Source organism: Dermacentor albipictus, chromosome 8 (genome assembly GCF_038994185.2).
Source record: "Dermacentor albipictus isolate Rhodes 1998 colony chromosome 8, USDA_Dalb.pri_finalv2, whole genome shotgun sequence".
In the NCBI taxonomy this organism is placed as follows: Eukaryota; Metazoa; Arthropoda; class Arachnida; order Ixodida; family Ixodidae; genus Dermacentor; species Dermacentor albipictus.
In genome coordinates, this window is record NC_091828.1 from 109,582,278 (window position 1) to 109,604,486 (window position 22,209).

General features: G+C 44.7%; 1 protein-coding gene across 1 annotated transcript in view; it reads right to left on the minus strand.

The window, feature by feature from the left end:
- Positions 1 to 7,272: 7,272 nt before the first annotated feature.
- Positions 7,273 to 22,209, minus strand: part of LOC135917129 (uncharacterized) — a 677,883-nt gene continuing 662,946 nt past the window's right edge. The window contains exon 6 of the mRNA XM_070524064.1: positions 7,273 to 7,366. Within this exon, the coding sequence (XP_070380165.1) occupies positions 7,280 to 7,366 (87 nt within the window). The 3' untranslated portion in view covers positions 7,273 to 7,279. The remainder of the gene's footprint in view (positions 7,367 to 22,209) is intronic.

A 22,209-nucleotide genomic window follows, 5' to 3' on the forward strand; every position in this document is an offset into this window, starting at 1 on the left:
TCTGTTTCAAAATTTATTGACTGAGTAGTGGTGTTCTCGAATATCAGAAAAGCATTGTAGCTGTAGTAAGATACTGCTGGCTCCCGCACAAGAATAAGAGCTGAACATCCAAGTAAATCAGCCTTTAGGATCCCCACTGATTTGGTTCATTACTTTGGTTGAACGTCGCGGAAGAAATGAAAGTATCAATTTTTTATTGCAGTAGATACCGAAGCACTTCTTTAACTTCCTTCCCTTAGCTCAACGTCGAACAGGTGAACTGATGATTGGCAGCTTAACTAAAGCCCAGGCTGAGCAACAGCTAACGCTGTGCTTCCCGGAAGTTCTCACAGATATTTTCGGCACACCAAGCCCGATACTAAACAGATAACAAAGCGCACACTTGAAGTAGGTAAAGGCAAGGCGCAGAAGACCAGGACTTAGGAAGAAGAACACAAACGACAAGACGGCCAACCTAGATTGGCCAACCAATCTAGCTTGCCATAATAAAATTAGGTCGCTGAATCTCAGTTTGTCTTTTTCGTTCTCGCCTGTAGAGGAATTGGGCGGCTGTGCATAATCTCGTAAGGCAACGCGTTGCAGCCTGTATAAATGAAGATAAGAAAATGAAACGAGACATCGATCCAGCTAGTGGCACGATGACGACGACGACATGCTTCATTTACTTGCTTCATATCTCGTTTAGCCTGACAGGTACAAGGAAACGAGTGCACCTCCATATTCTTGCCAGCAAATATTGACGGGAAGGAAAATGCGAAGCACTATCCATTGCTTCCGGGCTGAAGACGCGTGCGACAGCGCTGCGCATAATGATTGCACTGGAGTCGATGTTGATTAGATGCAGTAAAAGAAAACTGAGGCCATGACCAGGACGCCTAATAAGGCGTCTAAGTAGCTCTCTCTAAGTATCGTACGCCGGCTGTGTCTTCCCGAACTCTCCAGGCGAAGGACAGATTGACATGGGTTTCAACGTGTCATAAGCAGGTGGCGAGGGTTTGATATTGTCAATTTTTTAGGTGTACGATTTCAAAGGTGTGAAAAAGTCAGAGGGAGTGAGGCACTCTTCTGATATTCTGATGCAATTTATGCGAAGACGCTTTCGGCACTAATGAAAGTCGAGCATCCATGCTATAGTGCAAAACAAGGCATAAACGCGTAATGATAAGATCCGGGCAAATACTGATTCCTTTTTATGCGAAGCATATTACGAGAGCTCAACCCAGCTCCTCAGGCGCGGCGGTGTCGCCTTGAAACCACGTGACACCGTGACGTCACGACAGAGGAGAAGTGGCTTTGGCTCAACTCTTGCAAGACGGGCTGGGTGGGAATCGAACCAGGGTCTCCGGAGTGTGGGACGGAGACGCTACCACTGAGCCACGAGTACGATGCTTCAAAGCGGTACAAAAGCGCCTCTAGTGAATGCGGTGTTGCCTTAGAAACGAGCTGTTTCTAAGGCGTGCGTCTCTTGCTCAGGCGCACATTTCGTTGCCGCGCCGAACGCTGCTTTGCTCGACGCTCACCGCGTCCAATGCTGGGCGCGTAGTCGCTGCCCTGTAGCCCATTGTCTTACACCCCTTGGCGGGTCGACGGGAACGCTGTCGCGTTCCACTCTTGAAGGCGAAGCAGTAATGCATTAGTTGTTTCTTCGTCTAGCCGAACCAAATATAGCCAAGCAACAGCAGTTCACCAGGCTAAACAGTGGTTCAACAACTAAAATAAAGGCTAGTATGCTTCGCATCCTGGGCTTAACCTTACCTAAGCCACAGCCATTTTTTTCTCCGCCTTTTGATCATGTGATCGTGCGAAGTGCTGGGACACATAATTATGTGCTTTCATAGTCTACAACAGCGGTATTTTTCTCTGATGTGAAGACAAGGCCTAACGATACAGCAGGCGCCAAAATATAGAGAATCAGTGCTAGTGTTTCGTATGTTAAGCAAGGAAATATGATCTAATTTCGTGGACGCGCCATTCATTAATATGTTAAATAAGCAGATTATGAATGATGTTCAGTAATAATTAGGCACGTAGTTCAAAAGCTTCTTTCTACACATAACGTAGCTCATGCTTCCTCATGGGCGGAATAAAATCCTTATCCAAAAGAACGCGTGTCTAGTTTGGAGCACTACGAAAATCGCAGTTTCGGCCTTAACGTGAAGCAGCCACATGATAGCTGATACAATATTGCGCACTTCATTACGCACTCTTTTGTCTAGTATCAGCTGTTGTGAAAATTCGCGGACTTGCGCAAGCGATCTGCTACGGAGTTTAAAAAAATATTTTTTTCAACGTCGACTCTCATCCACCTCTCCCGTTCTGGTGGTAAACAAGTAAAGAAACACCGCTTGTTTTTATTCTTTTCCATTATGTGCTTTCTTACCATGGCTTTCGTTCAAATTCTTTCAGCTCTGTGTTGCTTCACAGATCAGTTGCGGTGCATGCGGTCCGGCAACAGGTCAGGTCTGTTGGAGTAAACATTCGACAATGCGAGTGGAACGATTTCTTAGACTAGCAATCAACAAGAATGAAATTAGCGCTACTTATATATTTCTGCAATTAAGTAAGTAATGGCAGTTGAGGGTTGCACTTGATATGCCATGGCCCCAGTCCTGTGTCACCGCATGCTTGGCCAAATCCTATACCACTTCGTGCTCAGCATTACCTTCAACAGAACTTTCTTCAGCATGAGCTGGTCTTTGCATGACCTTCAGCGTAAGGATCACCATGACCTAATTATGAGCGTGAGACGAAGAGAACAAAAGCGAAACGCGCACTGAGACGGGTGCCTAAAACGCACGGGTGACAAAGACTCACCCGGAGCCTTTGTATTTACGTTCCGTTCCCTCACGAGAAACCAGAAGACAAAATAATGGCTTTCAGCCTTCTCGTCTGCATCCGGTAGTTTCCTCGACATGAACCAAAATGTTCAACAGCGCCGCCTGCTTTTTTATGCGCACAGATTACTTCGAGATAAGTTTGTCCAAATGCGCGCTGCACCTGATGTCGACACTGGCACCGGGAATAAAAATATAAAAATATATGAAGGAATTGATTTTATTTACAAGCGGCTCTTTGTTCAAGCTGCGGGCACTGGTTCCGCGATTATTTCGGGATGAAAAATTCTGACTCTAAGGTTATGTTCGCCGGCAATGAGCAACTGGAGGCAAAAAGGACCCAGCCAAGGCTTAGGCGTAAAACAACAAATAACGAGTGCATACTTTTCTGAAGGCCATTGGAAAAACACTACGTTCTCTGTACCTGTCTGACGAAAGTCACATTAAACATGGGCTTGTCCGTACAAGCAGAACCCAGCGAGAAAAAAAAAACAGACGTTTATATTGAGAAGAGATAAAAGGCAAAACAGGCAAACGTGTCCTTTAGGTGGTGAAAAAAGACAGTGCCAAAATTATAACATGGTCACATGAAGATACTGAACAAAACAAGCGCTGACTAACTGAAGAAACACAAAGGCATGCATAGCATGCCACAGACAACGGCCTGGGAAACTGCACGGACTACTACTAAAAGTGGGTGATGCGTGCGCAAACCAGCTTTCGATCATGCTGTCGCAAAAGGCAGGGGCATTGCTGGGTGCGTCATAATTTCCACTTTATTTTTTTTCCTTTTTGTTTTTAATGTTTGTGTATAATTATGGCGACATCATGCCCATAGATTTGTGCACCTGCAAAATGGACTTTAATCAAATGTTTGTATTTTGTCTGGTCGCTTGTTTTCAGTGCACGTGTTTTCCTTTCCCTGTTCAGCAGCAGTGAATTCACGCCGAGTAGCTCAATTTTCAATGCTTTAACTTCAAGGGACAAGGCACAAGGGGTTTTTATAACACACGGAACAAAATGGACGTCACTTAATCGTTTGCAACAAAGCGAAGAGCGGGCAAGCAAATGCGGTGGGCATTGAGAGTGACCAAACATGAGCACCACGCCGCTCAACATGGTTGGGGGCCAAACTTAAGCAGGGCCAGCTGAATTGGGGTCGGTAGTGCACAATTTGGCAGTGTTATGTGGACAAAAAGCGTTGGCTTAAGCAATAGATCTATAGGAAGAGCGATACTGACAACTGTTTACATTTTACAGCTACGCGACAAGAACCCATGCACTTACGCTCAAGGCCGGAGGTGGTCTATGCAACCTTGCGGTTGACAGTGAGTATAAAAAAACTATGGTGATCAATTACGTGATGAACTAATCTTTTCTAACTATACTACTTGCTTTCTAGTAGTGGCTGCACATGTACATTCAACAGTTGCAAGTGATTACTAGATTTTTCTTTAGGGCTCGTTTTGCCACGTATGCTTCCCGAAATCTGCCATTCAGTGCAGCTGATTTCGTGTTCTCAAGTGACAACCTCCGGGACTACATTACGGAGATGTATAGCTCGAACTTAGAGGTAATTTATTTTGTGAAAGACTGAGATACGGGAGCAACAATGCTGGTAGCGCCCTATTGTGACCTTTCTCGCAGCCACGTTTATGATTGTCCTTGCCAGCTCGTTAGCACCAACCACTGCTATAGGACCATTTTCGTTTGAAATGTATTTTTGTGCTCTAGCTTGCGACAACGTCATCAGGTGGTGTCACCGGCACGCCTAAGGGCCCCGTGTTGCCACAATACGTAAAGTGCGATACATTTACACCAGAGCACAAACTGCTAACTCTGAAGGCTCATCGCATTTAGTCCAATTCCTTCCGTGTCCCAAAAACGGTTGTTTCTCCCATTTATACAACAGAAACTGCCCCACATTAACGGTTGATACCGAAAGGATTGTTTGGCTCAATCGCAAAGGACAGCTTCCCTTATTGCGATGTTCCAAGGCAGGAAGTGAACGATTCCCTAACGGGAACGAAGGGAGAGGGTTGTTCGTTCTGACCAAACTCGAAGCGAGCAACTTGACAAACAGCCGAAAAAGAAGCTGGGCAAGGTCATGGTTGATCGACTGCATTGTCGGTGTCGATTATACGAAGCCATCGATATTCAGGGGACAAAATATGTACCCAGGCCGGAGTGAACGTAGTACAGAGGTAGGCGGTGGGGTAAGATTCTCAACCGGGCTGCAATATCAGTTCCTGCAAGAGACCTGGCAGACAATCCATGTTGTCCTGCTGGCTTCCGGACTACAGGGACAATTGACTTCCGCAGCGCAGAGTGAGAAATATAACTTTTCCTGGTCTTACGGTGTTCTCCTAAAGGAAGCTATTCCAGTGGAGTTGTCGCACAGGAAGCTTACAAGAAATAACGCCGGAAAGCTTTCCCGCACTGCGAGAATATATATATATATATATATATATATATATATATATATATATATATATATATATATATATATATATATATATATATATATATATATATATATATATATATATATATATATATATATATTTATGTATACATATATGTGTGTGTGTGTGTGTGTGTGTGTGTGTGTGTGTGTGTGTGTGTGTGTGTGTGTGTGTCTTCTGAAGGCATGGAAACGTAAACAGCGATGCGGAAGTGTCAGAGATCTCAGCCAAGTACAAAATGCGAAAACACCTTCAGTACCACTGCGAGGTCACTATAGAAAGCGCTGCAGCCTAGAGCATCCGCAATTGTTTCCACGCGTTTCCTGCTTCTCAATTTTGCTGACTTATGTTTTGAACGCGTATATTTATGACAAGTAATACTGAATTCCCTTTAATCTATATCATTACTTAAACAATGCCACAAAACAAATCACATAACTAATTTTGACCTTAGCTGTAGCTATTTTTGTCAAGTTTTATTCGTATCTTTGTGGCGCATTCACTGACAGTGACTCTTTATCCTTCCTGCTCAGTATTGTTCTCAAGTTTTGAATGCGTTTGTTGCTGCCAGAGTTCAGCCATGGCAAGTTAGGGTCAGTATCTTCTTTTCTTTTGCGCTGCCGTTCTCGCATTGTTTCCCTTCTTGATAAACAAGTTACTACGCGGTCCCAAAACTCAACGCTCTCTTTCTTTAGTGATTCAGGCATGTCAATTACCTACGTTATCTTATCACAGACCAGATTCCAGCGCCCTCTCTATTGGCTTCGTTGCCCTTTTGCTTGATGAACTTGAAGAGGAGGCAGCAGCCTGGGTCAGAGTGACACTTTCGAGAAGTGCACCGGACAACGTGCTCATGCAAATTAGGAAACAAAAGAAATGTCCGAGTTTCGAAGTCCGCAAACGTGCGCGTTTCACAGAAGTTGACGTTAGGGAAAGGTTTTCCTCATTGAACGATTCTTTTTCTTCCTTCCTCACTTGGCTTTCTCTGCGTCCCCATTCGTTACCCATTGTTCTGCCACATCCTGTTTACCCCGATTTAGAAACGCCATTGTTGCGAAGATGATTGCGTTCGGAACGAAACAGTTATAACTCCTACAAATTAAAAAAAAATAATGTTTTTCTGCTCGTCTATTCCTAGTTTAGTCGCGACTTCATTTCTCTTTGCAGAATTTAGCTTTTTGTTTGCATAAAAAGCAAGATGGCTTACTTTCTTTGTGCTGAAGCCGCTTCTTCTTGCCATTTCTGTGAAGCGTTGCAAGTGTTTCAACTCTTCAAAGAGAAAGCCCAGGAGATGGCGGTGGTTGTGGTTAACAGGTCGGTAATCGTCCTTTTGGAGGGGGGAGGGCGGTGGCGGGAGAGGTTAACGTTTATCGCTATATGTTTAAGTACCTTCTATATAAGGCTTTATAACGTTAGTATACCTCTCCTTTAATACTGCCATATAAAGATTTACGGACCACGTCACCTTCCTTAGGCAGCATTTAGTACAAAATTATGTATCCCCGTATATTAGATGCACGAAGTTTATTGCCTAATCTTTGGTTTAAGATTGACAGCCTAAAATTATTTTGCTGCCCTAGCTCCGCACAACTGTAGCGAGAACCCCAAACCGTAGCCAAAGATCTCCAGTGAATCGGGCAAGCTATAACTCATGGTATGGTTTGGCGAAGTTTAAAAAAAACGGAACAAGCCTTTTTTTTGTTTTTTTAGGTCACTCACTGACATTCTTTTTTTGTGTGTGTGTGTTTGTGTGTTGTTATTAGTGCTAACGATATCCCTGAGCAGAGACGCTTGCCACTTATATTACTAGAAATAACTTGGTCTCGTGTTTCGTTGGTTTCAAGACCCAATTTTTGTGGTCTGCCATGATAGAGGTACGATATGCAGCTTCCAAAAGGATGTATATTGTGTGCAGGTTACAACATACACACATGAATTGCAGGTACTGTTCTTTTATTGCTTTTATTCGCTGCGGCAACATTACCATGGACCTCGGGCTCTGTCTCGGAGCTGCCGAATAACTGTTTGTTCAGCCTCTCTCACGCAAGTGCAGTCCTTGTGGATTACCTAAAAAACAGCAAGAAAACAAAAAATAAACAGGCTTACCTGCTCTGAGCAGCATTATAAGAATCTCGGGGCGAGCTTTCGATTGCGGTGCCTCCCCGTCATTCGGTGCAGTATGAAGACGCTGTATGCTGAGTATTCAACATGGAAAAAGGAAGAAAAAACAAAGTGCTGCAAGTATTGAAAGAAAACAAGAATATTAAAAATATGCATATTCGACGCGCTTGAAATCATTTTGGTGAAGTCACGCTTTAGTGAACTGCCTAATTAAATGCTTAACATGTAGCGGCAATGGCCATAACCTTATTTTCTTTAATTCTATGCAACATGCAATCTGACGCAATGTTTGCGCTTACTTAACACAAAGGCCTAAGCATATTATCGTGTAATTTTTAATCTTTATTTGCCGCAACACTCACAAGATACGGAGAAATGAAACCACCAAGCTAGGAGGATGCGCAATGCAAGATGTCTATGCGGTGACGTCACGTTGACGAGAGTACCGCGTGATTCCAGTCGACGGACCAACGGTGACTATAGGTGTGCGCAGAAAGAAGTGCGAATATATGCAGTCACATTCATTCATTCTGTACCTCTTTTATCACAGTGGCACGTACGCACTCTAGAGCACCGGCTAAGAATGGGCATCGACGCAATGGCACTAAACCGAACTGCTATGTTGCGAAAAAATCAAGTTATTTAAAGAATTCGTTTAGCGTATTGCGCTTTTCCATCAACAGGTCGGTGTGTTTTGGAGATACCTGTGAGCCGAAAATATACGCTGCTGTTTTATTAGTAATTTCTGTTCTTTCCCGGATGGGGGGAGGTGCGCGCACTGCCTCTACTTTATCAATCAGCATACAAGAGTTATCAATCAATCAATCAATCAATCAATCAATCAATCAATCCAATCAGTCAGTCAGTCAGTCAATGACCGAACGAACGAACGAACGAACGAACGAACGAACGAACGAACGAACGAACGAACGAATGAATGAATGAATGAATGAATGAATGAATGAATGAATGAATGAATGAATGAATGAATGAATGAATGATATATTTCAGTTTCTTCATTCGGCGCACATCCAACCTTCGCATACATATCCAAAAGAAAAACCGCCGATATTCCGGCCGACTCAGCAGCCCCACCAGACCCGGGAACGCAATCAAAGAAAGCCCCACGTTAAAAGCCACCTAGTTGTAAGAAAATTTTGCTCTTTCTTAGTAATAATTACAGAAGTTCTAACGCGAGACGGGCTGTCAATGGTTCAAAGCCTTGGTTTCCAACTTCGAATAGTATTCTTTCATGCTCCTTCACTTGCGCCTGGCTCGATTCCGCACGAAAGAATCACTGCTCGAAAGGAAAACAAAAGTTGTTCGAGGGATCGTTATAGATTACGAAACCACCCGCTTCTGCCGGCGTGTGGTATAACTCTCTCCAATGGACGGATTTAATCGCAAAGAGGAACCCCCCCCCCCCCCCCTGCAATGTCGAGTTAGGCGCGTTGTATTCCAATTCCACTGACCATGGCAGGAGGTCACGGGTCGTCGCACCGAACTGTGTGAGAGACAAGGCGGCGTGCCTCTGCGTCTCGAGGCTTAGTTTCGATGTCATCATCTTCCATGTGCTGGGGACTCGCAGAGAGGCGTGCGCTTAAGCGCAAAACAAAGTTCTGAGGGAGCGAGAGAGAAAAAAAACGGGGTTGATGAAACCGGGTGCGAGACGCGAAGAAATGGTCAACGCGAGCCATGTCTTGCCGATCGGTCACGCGAGATGTGTGCGCAAAGAGGGACTGCGACAGGAAAGTTGCGTGTTGTGCCTTCCAAATGTCTCGGATTGAGGGTTGCCTAGCGACGAGGATTGGAAACACAAGTCTCCGTAGATTATCCACGGTTGCTCGCTTTAGTTTTTTTGCCTCGGCAACTCTGTGACGATGACATCGCGACGCTGCTGGTGAGAACTGCGCACGCGTGTTGTTCCGAAATGGTGGTGCAGGAGTTTTGGAACATTTGCACTCGTACTTCTGCTATCATTTGCTAGGCCTAACGCACTTGCGCGTTCTAGAATGGCCTAAAGAGGTGGCAGTGGGCTCCTTGTAGAGGCTGTGTTAGAATGTTTTGCGCGTAGTGTACGTCTGTGCCTTTGGCTATTGCATAGCTCCGTGAAAACTTTAAATTGCCACCGTCGCAATGCAAAAGAAAAATAGTTTCGCCTCGACTAAAGATGTCAAAAGGTGGAAACGCTTACACCCCTACTGAAACCAAGATAAGTTACATGATCGACTCCTTATAGAAATGTGAAAGAAATAACCGTTGAGAGATAACGAAGAAAAACGCTAAAACCAGTATGTGTGTCGGCAAAGTGATCATAGTTGTTCACAAAGCATTAAATTCAGGGCACTAATTCTACATGGGTGGTGGCCGCACATGGAAAATTATAAATAATCCCACATTTTCATGAGTTAGGTAACTAACGTGGTTTGCGGGGGTACAGGAGTGTTGGGAGCTCGCGCTTTCTGCAGGCTTTTCATCTCAATGCCAGAATAGAGGGCAATTTTGTTTCGTCTTGCGAAACTTCACGTACCAGAGAAAGTGTACTTCGAGACTCTATGGGTTTGCAAAATATTATAGTAGATAAACCATGCATGCTAGACCAGAACTATATAAATACAATTTGCGCGTATGCAGTTATACTTCCATGACGGTGTCGTGAGCATGTTTATTACCATTTAGCCAAACAGTAACGAGACATTGTGCTCTTGCTATCGTATATGCTGGCATAGCAGGGCACAATCACTTCCACTATTGCAGATTCAAGATATTTAGTGTGCAGCTCAGATTACTTTTGCCCTGTGAACGTCTCTTTCATCAGCTGTATGCAAACCTATCTTCGCCATACTTACAGACTACGGGAAAACGAATTTAATGAACATCTGACGCCCCAGACAACGCGTTCACCATGAAAAACTTGTGAAGATTGGGAGATGCTTCGCAATATGGAATGGGGGATTAGTATTGTTGTTAACAATCAAGTCGAAGCTCAATGGAAAAATAAATGCTGAAAAACTTACCACCATCACGGACGTTCTCAAACGATCAGCGATATACTGCATTCCGATATTTGCAATCGCATTACAATCGGCCATTACCGCCACCTGTATCGCAAGTGCTGCCCGCTTTAAGCCATTACAAACAGCGCCAATCTCACTCGCCCGTAGACTACGAATGAATTTACAGCAAGCAGCCTCATCGTTCTGATCGTCGGCGAGCAATTCGCACAGCCTGCTTGTTCTCGAAGGAAAGTGCAAGAGCGGTTGTCAAGAAAGAAATGTAAAAGAAATAAGCGTTCGGAGATAACGAAGAAAAACGCTAAAACCAGTATGTGTGTCGGCAAAGGGATCATAGTTGTTCGCAAAGCATTAAATTTATCGTTCGAGTGTTAGACGTTAAAGTTAAAAAAAACTTGATCTACCTTTCAGAATGTGTACGCATAATGCATAAATGATATTGCTTTGATTTCAGTAACATATTTGAAATACAGTCACGTAATCCAAAAGACGAAATGGCGAACCGAGTTTCCAGACATGCATGTTTATGCAGCGCATATATGTATCACGTTGTCGGTATTTCACTCTTGATAATATACGTTCCAAGTTTTGTTTTTTACAATCGCTATGTTGGGAAGCTCCACCACTGATCATCATTCACATCGTTATCATGGGAAGTTCAGGGATTTGCGGTGACAAACGCAACTTCGTTAATACCGTCTTTTCTGTTGCAGTTGAAGGAATGAGAAAATTTGGGCTTAAATTTTGGCAAGCACTAATTAAAATAAATAACCACATGCAGAAAGGAATTGCAAATGCAAATTAGCCTTTCAAGAAGCAGCTAATGAGAGGGACTACTGAGGAAGGAAGTCAAGTTCGGATTCAACGCAGAAAAGGTTGTGCATTACTCATGCCCACCAGCCCTGATGGTGAGTACTATACACCTTGAAGAAAAAAAAATGTAGCACATAAGAACAACTTCCTTGACATCCTCGAAAGATGTGCTCAGGAAAGCAATGATTTCGCCTGGACCGCGGTTACGCCAATAGTCTTCGAAGTAAGCTGCAACCTCTATTTAGTAAGCAAGCGCGTTGCCGCCTCCCTGCGCACATATAAGTTTTTGAGTCGTCAAAAGTGCACTCGATATTGCTCAAGCAGTGAGTGTTCTGAATCGTTTTAGGAGCCGAATAATGCGACTACTTGGAGACACTTCGATGCTGACTGCTCGACTAGGACACCTACTGTCCCCTGAGTTATTGTAGCAGCCAAACCTGCGCTGATATTACAGCAGTCGTCTGGACAGATTCTCCGAGGTCCCTGGGACATAGCGGAAGTTAACGCACCGCGTCCAGACGACCACCATAAGAGGAGTGCCGTTGCCTTGCGGCGCGCGCCAAAGGCCTGCATTGTTAGCCGCTTGATTTAGTGACGGCAGTAGGAGGTTAGCTTCCAAGGACGGAGTCTCTTGGGTTGCGAGGTGACAGAAACTGATTAGCAGAAGATTACTTTCCAGCAATGTGCACACGACAGGCAAACCTTGTCGCAAAGTTCGTGTTTCGGACTTGAGCAAGACGAGGACACCATCGTAAATTCGCCACAAAGCAATTCGTTTAGACCTTGGCCGGTGGTATCCGTATTCGTTTGACGGAGTTAGCGTTTCGGCATGTTTGCGACGCATCCTTGCAGAGCAGTTTAAAATAATACCACGGCAATTAAGGAATGGGCCAGGCATCGTAAGTTTGTATCATTTAATGCTCCTTGCAGTACTGCGTGATGGTTTGCAGGAACGAAATTCCTTGCTCCATTATGCGCTGTCTGCTCGATCACAGCCGTCATCACCATAAGAAGTTGTGGTAGTTGTGGTTGTGTTAGTAGTAGTAGTAGTAGTAGTAGTAGTAGTAGTAGTAGTAGTAGTAGTAGTAGTAGTAGTAGTAGTAGTAGTAGTAGTAGTAATAGCAGTAGTAGTAGCCGTAGTAGTAGTAGTAGTAAAACTAGTAGTAGTAGGAGTAGTTTGCGTGTGTCCACAACAGGACAGAGGTCTCTCCCATCGAACTCCATTTATTTCTGTGGTATTGTTGCAGCGGACCCTATCCTATGCCTAGAGATTTCCTCTTTTTTTTTTCACAGTGGCTATAGTTACCTGTCATATGTGACTACACTTCCCTTCTATTCAACTGGCCTAATTTTCTGTACCACATCGGTGATTTATCACGCACTATACGGTGAATCTCGAGACGATTTTTACGAGCGCGAAGAAAACGAGACAAAGGACAAGGAACACGAAGAGACACAGACGAGCGTTTGCATGTGTGTCTTCGTGTTCCTCGTCCTTCGTCACCATTTCATCACGCTGTTCAAAGTTTGCTTCAAGATCATGGACCCACCAACTCGCACCAGAGTCCTGCTAAGTTCTACAGTGAATGTTTGGTCACTTTATTACATGCGCGAGAGAACTTTCTTGAATGATGGTGAAGGCACAGATCATTACGTGCAGTCAGCATGCTACAAATGATTCAACTGATATGAGTTTCTTATGGATTACTAAACATAAACTCCAAAAACAGTGTATCAGTTATCCGGTTTTACTCCTTGCCCACAAACATTTACATAACGTTGTTCTATACCTGTCAATAACGTCAACATATCAGCAACCCACATAATCACTACTTTCTACCTGCTGAACTGTTTGACTATGCATGACCTACATATAGATTAATTATGGATTACATTCATCTTCTCACATTTCCACGAAACTGCGGAACACCTTACCGTACAGCATCACATCACTCACATCATTTTATATATATGAGCAACTTGTACGCATTCATCTATTTATTTTACAATAGTAACCGTCTTAACTAAACAAAAACATTTTGCGCGTATCTATAAGAAAGCTACTGTAATGTTTGTGTTTCCGCGCCTTATTGACTCCTAATTACTTATGTTAAAGAACGGACCCTTGTCGCAGCCCTTCACAGGGTTCTGGGCTCCTACCGGCATAAAAATAACATGTCATTAACATGTATCAGAAACAATTAAAATTTATTTATTTATTTATTTCTCTGGTGGCTTCTTTATTTAGGTTTATAACTACCGTAACACCTGGCAACATTTGTTTACAGGATAAGGCTAAGTAGCATAAATTCTGATAAGGTAAAGTTTGGATGATTACCGATATTTTCAGTATTACCGGCAAGTGTATGGCACTGCGACCGAAAAAAGAACGAGGAAGCAGAGAAAAAGCTTGTGACAATTATCCTTCCCTGTAAAGCGGAAGTCACTGCCCCACTTGACACTTTAGGATTAATTGAATGTTGCCGAAGTAGTAGCAATTCGTTGGTCTTTTGCTTACCACTAAGAGCATGGCAAGGTATGCGCTTTCAATGCAGATCATGGTGCGAACCTACAATTTCGCCAAAGATAAAGCATAATTCTTCAAGGAAAGTTTCGAATATGTCTATGCAATAATTTTGACTAATGTTTTTTTTATTTTAAAAAGCCTTCGTAAACATCAGATGTGTCACGTATTGTTGAATCCCATGTCCAGGTCGACTCCTGGACGAGATGTAAAATATTTGTGTACTAAACCACATTGCTACCCAGGCAACTGAAGCAATTTTTCTTTGTTTAAGATTTCTGTAAAAATTCGAATAATTACATATTTGGCATATGTTGAAACTACACAAATGAAGCCGTGGGTTATTGAAATCAGGTCCAATGATTTGGAATTCCGATGCAACCACCAGTTTACTTGCGTTCCTTCTGAACTTCGACACGGCACCACTGCACTATCTGACTACGGCAAGGTGAGAAATTTTGTTTGACAGTCTGCGACGCAGTTGAAGCAAGCTTGACTTCTACGGCATGGAACCGAAACTTGTGACGCCGTTAGCGAAAACCAGCTCGGCTGACCTGGCGGGGTCAATTTGAGTTATTGACTCGTACTGGGAGATGTTTGCGACGCCTTCTATGAGTGCTAACTTTATTATTAGTTATTTTGGTAGTTTTCGGGCACGATCGCCGGACGTGGCTTTTTGACGCAGTTATCGAAAAGCACCTCGGCCGTGTGACGCAGTGTCGCAGTAGTGAATCTTACCGGGGCAAGTTGTGGCGCTTTCTCTGACGCCATATATTATGCTAACCGATTTTGCTACTTTTTGGGGTACTTTTCAAGCACAGTGGCCGCGCTAGGCGTAGTGGCGCAGTTAGCGAAAAGCAGCTCGGCCGTGTGCCGCGGTTAGTACTGAATCTTACTGGGACAAGTTCATGACGCATTCTCTGACCCCCAAGATTATTGTAATTAATTTCGTAACATTTTGGGACACTTTCGAGGTACACTCGACACGCCTGGGGTTGTGAGGCAGCAAAAAGGCATGGCCGTCGTGGTGACAGTTAGTTTGGCATGTACTGAATCTTAGACAAGTTTGTGACGTTTTCTATGGCCCCGCAACATATACCTTCTTTCAGTGCTCACGCTTGTTGAAGACGTGATCAGCGATTTCCAAGAATAATATCACTGGAGTGTGTTGCTTGCGCCGGTGGAACACGCAAAAGTTACCGCCGAGGAGCTCAAAAACCAAGCACTCAAAAACGCTGTCTTCTGAAGGACTGAAAATAGGCTTTGCACCCACACACTTCTCTTGAGTGCAGGTAGAAGGCATTCTTCGACCGTCTACCATGGTCTGCAGCTGAGAACCTGTGTTTTGGCCGCCATTGTGTATGCAGCGTACTATGACAATGTATGTAAAAGCGAATTGCTTTTGTTCGCAATGTCGCCTATTCAACACTTTCGCAGGTTTCCCATTTACGCGCAGTATTCCTATAAGGTCTAAATACCAATATGACACATGCTTGAAATTTACTTTTTTCAGCTGATGCCGTCCGGTGGAACTTCATCGAGGAACTGCTACTGCTTACCTGGTGCTACAACGTTGGATGAACGCACAAAAAGCGCGAAACGAGCATTTTAGTTATAAACAGCAAAATATACATGCCCTCATTTACACGGTGTCTTGCGTCTACTTTATGAAATCGCAAGTGGCACAGATTCGCTAGAGGCTTGAAAAGATCGTTCGCAATTATTTTAACTAAATGATTCTGCACTAAGGCTCCGCGCGATTCAGCAGCAGAAGAAAAAAAAAGAAAAAAAAATAGAGTAGCTCCGGCGGCGTTGTGTGTGAGAGGAAGCTTCAAAATGCGCGCGCCCAAAAGCGAAACTGGAAGGAGTTAATCCCTTCCGCTTGGTGCGCTACAGTGAATTCAGCCACTGGGCTCAATGGGAGTGCCCGCTCTTGTTGAATGTCGTTCTCTATGCTATAATATTATGATGCTCAACATTTTACTGTGCGCTGTAGGCAAGTTGTAACTTAAAGGACAACGGGCGAACAGAAGCACAATTTTTGTACCATTTTTAATCATCGCATTTATTGCCGTGTCTCCGCAAGGACTTAATAAAACCTGGACAAGAAGCTGGGACGACAATGGAGGTTACGGGCGGTGGCAATGCACAAGCGTCTGTCTAAGCCGCCGGCTCCACGTTAGCACTGAGAATTGAGCTTCATACGTCCTAACTTAGTTTGAAAACGCGCTGTGTCGTTTCTTACATGTTATCGTCCCGGTGGAATTGTGCCGTGATTATGACTCCCACGTTGCCATTGATTACTTCATTTCATTCATTTCAACATAGTTTGAAAACGTGCTGTTTCGTTTCTTACATGTTATCGTCCCGGTGGAATTGTACCGTGATTATGACTCCCACGTTACCATTGATTACTTCATTTCATTCATTTCAACATAGTTTGAAAACGTGCTGTTTCGTTTCTTACATGTTATCGTCCCGGTGGAATTGTGCCGTGACTATGACTCAGTGTTCGTATCGTCTCTTGTCGAAATAAACTTTTTCTAAACACACGTGTACACAATGTTCATTATCATCATACATGTAAAGTGTCTGTTTCACAGTTTTGTCATTGTTCATAGTGTTGATTGTGTGATTGCTGTTATGCTGTCTTGTAAATAGTGTAACTAAACTTTTTCTGAACTGACATTGTCATAGAACACCTATGCAAACTTCAAGAAAGGCTCCACGGTACAAGAGAAATAAGAGTAGCTGTGGCGTTGCGAACTAAAATATGCGACCTAGAGATGGCGCTGTCACTATTATCATCGTTATTACACAGGGAGCAATATGGCTATGGTGGCTAGAAGGGAGAAGTGACGCCAACGGCGGATGCAAGCCGCTCCCTATTTCTAGCCAGGTTTAGGTGGCGCTGTTGGCCGTAATGCGATGCATGGTACGCGCCGCTGGCTTTGAGCATACGCAAGGACGCAGGCCTGCCGTGCTCGCAACGCGTCGGCCTTTCAGTGATGTTGTTGCAAGCAATGGTTTAGCTCAATAAACGCTAGTCGAACGTTACTACGGCTGACAGAATGCAATTTTAAGCCGTGGTGGTGCAGTGGTTAGGGCGCCCGATGGTTGTGCCCAAGGATGAGGGATGGCATCCCAGCCGCGGCGGCCGCTTTTCGATGGAGGCGAAAAACAAGGTGCCCGTTTGCTGTGCGATGTTAGTACACGTCAAAGAACCCCGGGTGGTCGAAATTTAGAGTCCTTCATGCCTGCACTACGGCATCTCTCATAGCCTGAGTCACTTTGGCACGTGAAACCCCACAAACAAAACCAGTAAAATCGAGTGGTTGCTTCTGCAATACATCTGCTGCGTAACACATCGGCGTATCTAAAGCGTTATTCGCCAATCCTTTCAGTTTCAGGAATTGAAGGGTCCGAATGAGTCCCGTGTGGTCAAGATAGTGCATGACGACAGTAGGAGACACAGACCAAAAGAATTAGGATGGAAACATGTTTCGGGTCCGTGCGATTGCACTTTTTAATAACGTTGTTTATTGCCTCAGGACATAAAGGAATATGTAAAAAGGAAATTAAAAGGGGTATTAAATGAGAGAAATAAAGTTTGGCTGTTCTTTGGCCGGTGTCTTCCACTCCTTAAGTTTCAGTAATATGAAGCGTCAGCTTACTATTAAAAAATGTGAATGGGTTTAAGAACAGGTGATACGAAGCATAGCAAAAATTAAAGTATGCGACCAAATTAGAGTAGCTCCATTTACGCGCTTTTGTTGGAACGTGCCGCGGTTGATTTTTCGCCCTCTCTTGCGATCGCTAGAGCTTGAGAGTGTGCGCGGCCTGATATTATGTTAGCCTTACTGCTTCCTCTAGTTACCCTGAGCGCCACCACAGACGTTCCAATAATGTGTCGTGGGATATAGTCAGTGGCGTAGCAACTAAGGGGGGTGGGGGGGGGTGTCATATACGTCTGAAGACACCCGAAAGTTGTCAATATCCTCGCCTTCCTCGACTACACCCGGGGGGGGGGGGGGGCGGGGTGACAGAAGGGCTAAGGGCCCCGGGTGCCAGATGACCTAGCAACGCCATTGGATACAGTAACGGCGACATTCCTGCGTGGCCGTCTACGTGAATTCATATGGTGTCTAGGGTGGCTTGTGCTTCCAACTCGTGACAGGTTAGAGCGGTGGGGCGTAGTCCCATCTTCGCAGTGTCCCAATTGCCCCCTTCAAGAACCGAATAAACATGTGGTGCCGCAACGCGTCGCTGCCAGGGTATTATGGAGGGCTGTGCATATTGGTTGACGTGGCCTTGGAGTTAATCGTCTTCTAACATCTAGTCGCTGCTCACGTGGCCGCTTTGCGCGACCTTTAATTGCTGCGGGGGCCTTGTGTCTATGGCGTAAATGGTGCAAGGCAGCTGCTGCGGAACATTGTCACCGCGCTGTTTCCACTTCCGGGGAGGCTCCACTTTGAGCTACTGCCGTTTCTGTCAGAGTTGTTCTTCCTTCGAGAAGAAGAACTCCTTCGACAGTGGTCATGCCGTTTCCTGTCGGTGTCTGAAAGACGCATACGGCTTAATTTTCGACCAGCCTGGTTCTTGTAGCAAGGCCATCAGAGGTGTTCACTGAATGTGCGCAGAATGTAGGTGCCTGTGACTTCTGTGTGTGCGTGATCTCGTATGCCTGCTCATTTCTCCATATACACATCTAATAGCAACACAAAGGTGCCAAATAAAATAACGGATGAAGGAAGACGACACGGGACTACCCCGTAAATGCCAACGTGGTCGTCCTGTGTCATCTTCCATTGTTCATTGTTCTGTTTCGCGCTTTCGTTGTAATCATGCATAGCCAACTCACCCAGAAGCAAGTGTTCAATAATTACAGATATATTTACGGCCGCATGTGCAAGTAGCCTCGGCAAGAACTAACAGTCAGTCCCAGCTTACATCGTCGTTGTTCTCATTGTCCCTTCATTCATGATAGGTCTGCTGCATTGGTAAACGACATAACTGTTTCCTAGAATTACCCCTGGCGGCAGAGCCACCGTCCCGGCGCTCTAAAGAGAGTCGTCGTAACCACAGTGGCCGATCTTGAGCCTTGATACAAGAACGATGTCACTAGACGGAAGGCGAGATGAGGAGTAGGAAATGACAGGAGCCATCCAGTAGGTACCAGGTGTCACCTGACGCAGCACACGCTATGGCCCCGTGTATACCGGGAAAGAAGCTTTCCGGAGGCGCCCACACGGTGGGAAGGGGACCAGAGAAGCACAAGTCCACCAGGAGAGAAAGTCACTTCGCGGTGCGAAGCATCACAGCGACGTCTCTGGTTGGTTTGTGACGCTGTAAGCCGAACGCGGGAAAGCTGACGGGCGCGGTCGTATCGCGCGATGGCACTACGTGCGTACGTGGTATGCGTAGGGCATCCGGTGTGGTTGAGGTCGAGTGATCGGATGTCATAGTGATAACCTCGAGTGAGCGCCCGCTGCGGAGCTCCGTGGCGACGACGGGGACCGCAAACCTCCACCAAATATGTTACGTATAAAGATGCAGGGGAATGATTATATACAGGTACGCGTATTTACAAGCGCATATGCGCGTAGCCGTGCCAGGTTATACCACCGTCGTCCTCATTGTCCCTTCCATCATGATAGGTCTGCTCTATTGGCAAATGATATAGCTGTTCCATAGCAAGATATTTACCGGCACTAACGGTATGAAGAAATTCGCAAAGGTTCTATAAAAATATACAAGGGCAATTGTGTCACATTGGAAAAATAGCATGTTAGCGTGAAGTGGCGAGAACGATAAATGCGTATTTTTTCACCGTAACTCAGGTTAGCGAATTGACAGTACGGCGTCTCGAGGATAACCCCCCAAAGAAAGGTGGTGAATAGCTTATACCGTGGAAGCAACGAATCACGTCCGCACGCTTTCTCGTCGCCTTTCTTTATTTATTCTAGCCTCGGTAAACCAGCTGCTTTCCACTAACAGGCCAGAAGAGGGCCTTGGAATTCAAGCCCGAGAACGCAGCTCACGCAATTTCATCCCGACTTGGTTCTCTTTCTTAAGGCCTCCTTCTCTCTGGACACGGCACACGATTCTCCCGCTAAACTATACGAATCCCGTTGCTTACTTTCTCACAGAGTTTTCGATCAATCTTTCTCTACATTCTCATCATTTATAGCCAGCATTGATCGTTCATCTTCTCTACTTGAATGCCCGCCTTCTCTACGTTGTGATTATTGCGTGCGGCGCCTATACCAGACCAGACTCACGATTTTTCGCGCCCTTTTATGGCAAGGCCTGGACTTTTACCCGCCGTTATTGCTTCCGTTGCTCCGCATCCTCCCTGTGGAGAACCCAGCTTCTTTGATCTTCCCTAGGTCATCCCATCGGCTGTGTGCGTCTGTCCGCCCTTTTCCTGTTGCCTTTCGCATGAATTTTTGCCTCATCATTTACCTCTACAGACAGCCCTCGTTTATCACCTCCATGGTGGATTGCTGAAATTAGGCGCTCCTTTAATTCTCCAGTGTACCTGCCATGACCAGCTGTGCTTTCCCTTTCTTTTGAACAGCTCTACTCTTTGAATGAATGAACTAATATATTTCTTAAGGTGCGGAGGAAAATCTGGAAACAAGGCTGCGTGCGACCTTTAACCAACGTCACTTTCGCCTGCCAATACTTTGTCCTCACACAATTACGATGTTTTTATTACTTTTCATTCAGCTGAACCACATAGTGCTCTAGCTTCACTAGTTTTTGAAAACTCCACTGCATTTTGAAAAGACGAATGACAATATCACAGAGTACGAGAAACGTCAGAACGTTTTCTTTATGACACCAATGGAAGCGAGCATAAGCGGATGTATGCAGGTTAATGAGAACAGCATTCCGGCTTTCGTGGAAGATATCGGCTGCGCAAAACTTTTTTTCCAAGCGAAGGGTCTTTGTGAACCATTCAGAATTTCTCTTACTGTTGCTGCTGCTGCCTTTCAACGTAACGCACACATAATATGTTTAGCACGCATACAACGAATCAGCGTATATGACGCCCTATTTGTACTACCAATACTCTGACTGACTGCCATGCAATAAGACAAGCGGTACCTTAACAGCCTACATTCATAAATGCAAGATTCCAAGAGCAATATTTCTTCGACGAAGTGAAGCATCCTATGCTTTCCATCCCTGCGCTCAGCTTGTCTGCTCGATTGGTTTCTGGTCGAGTAAAGTGGCTCAATGCTTAGGGTATAGTGCAACATCAATGTGGACCAATCCAGGAGATAATCTATTCCGAAGTTGGCCAATTACGAAGAATGCGCAATATGGTCACATCGCTATTAAATGCGATCGAGCAGAAAAGCAGAAGAATTTTCTTTGCTACAGGCTGATATATAGCATTGCGATGCATGTTGGCACTAGCTCTCTCTGCACGCGTCCTTTCAGAACTGTCTAAAAAACATAAAATTTAGCTTGACGTTCAGTGTAAATCATTTGGAAACGTAAAGCGAGAAAAGAAAGCAAGCCAAACACACGATGCCGCGTCGGCCCACTCCCCCTTCCGACGCAATGCCCTCAAAAGAGTGTGCAAAAAGTCGCCACTCAAATGTCCAAGCCACTTAGCAGCTTAGAAAAGAGCAGGTACACTTTTCTTGAATAAAGTTTGTTCTTTATTTCACTCTCTCTCTCTCTCCCTTATGGATGTCGATGCAGTGTCCTAGCGTTACCACCGCGTCGAAAACACCATAGCGTCTCACATCAATCTGTAAATTTGTTGAACACGGCATATGGCTGTTTAAAGAAAACTAGACAATGGTTTGCCGGGATGGCAGTTTGTGTCGAAACAAGAGGCTTTGTGTTGACAACACACGTCAGAGCATTGACAGAGTTATTTATCCCGGAACAAAAAATAACTTTTTTTTACGTCACGATGAGAATTCCTATACAAAGGTTACACTACAAAAAACTACGCTACATATGGAATTCATTATGTTAGAGCTGTTGTATGTCCTTAATAAATTCAAAGTTGCTTCTCTGTATTGGAGCTAAAGAACTATATCCAAATAAAATAACCATTCTCTTATTATTGAGAAGGCGGGGCTCATTAGATCTGTTATTTGCAGGTAATGTTTCGCAGTGTGACTGTACCTCACGTATGATTCCTTTCAATAAGTTTGCAGGCTGCATGGCGGAGCCAAAGTTAGATGACGTAGAGGAGGGCATGAGGAGCTTACATAAGCGTCCTGTACCAAACATTACATAAGCCTCCTGTACCTAGCGCTGCATTAACCCTGTTGCTAACCGGTTCATGTAGTAAATAAACCCATTCCATCCGTTACAATTTTGGGGCAGGCAGTGGAGTACATCATACTGGCCGACTGAGCTCTACCTCTCTTCGACACAGCAAATGGTTGGCCGTCGCATTCTTCCGA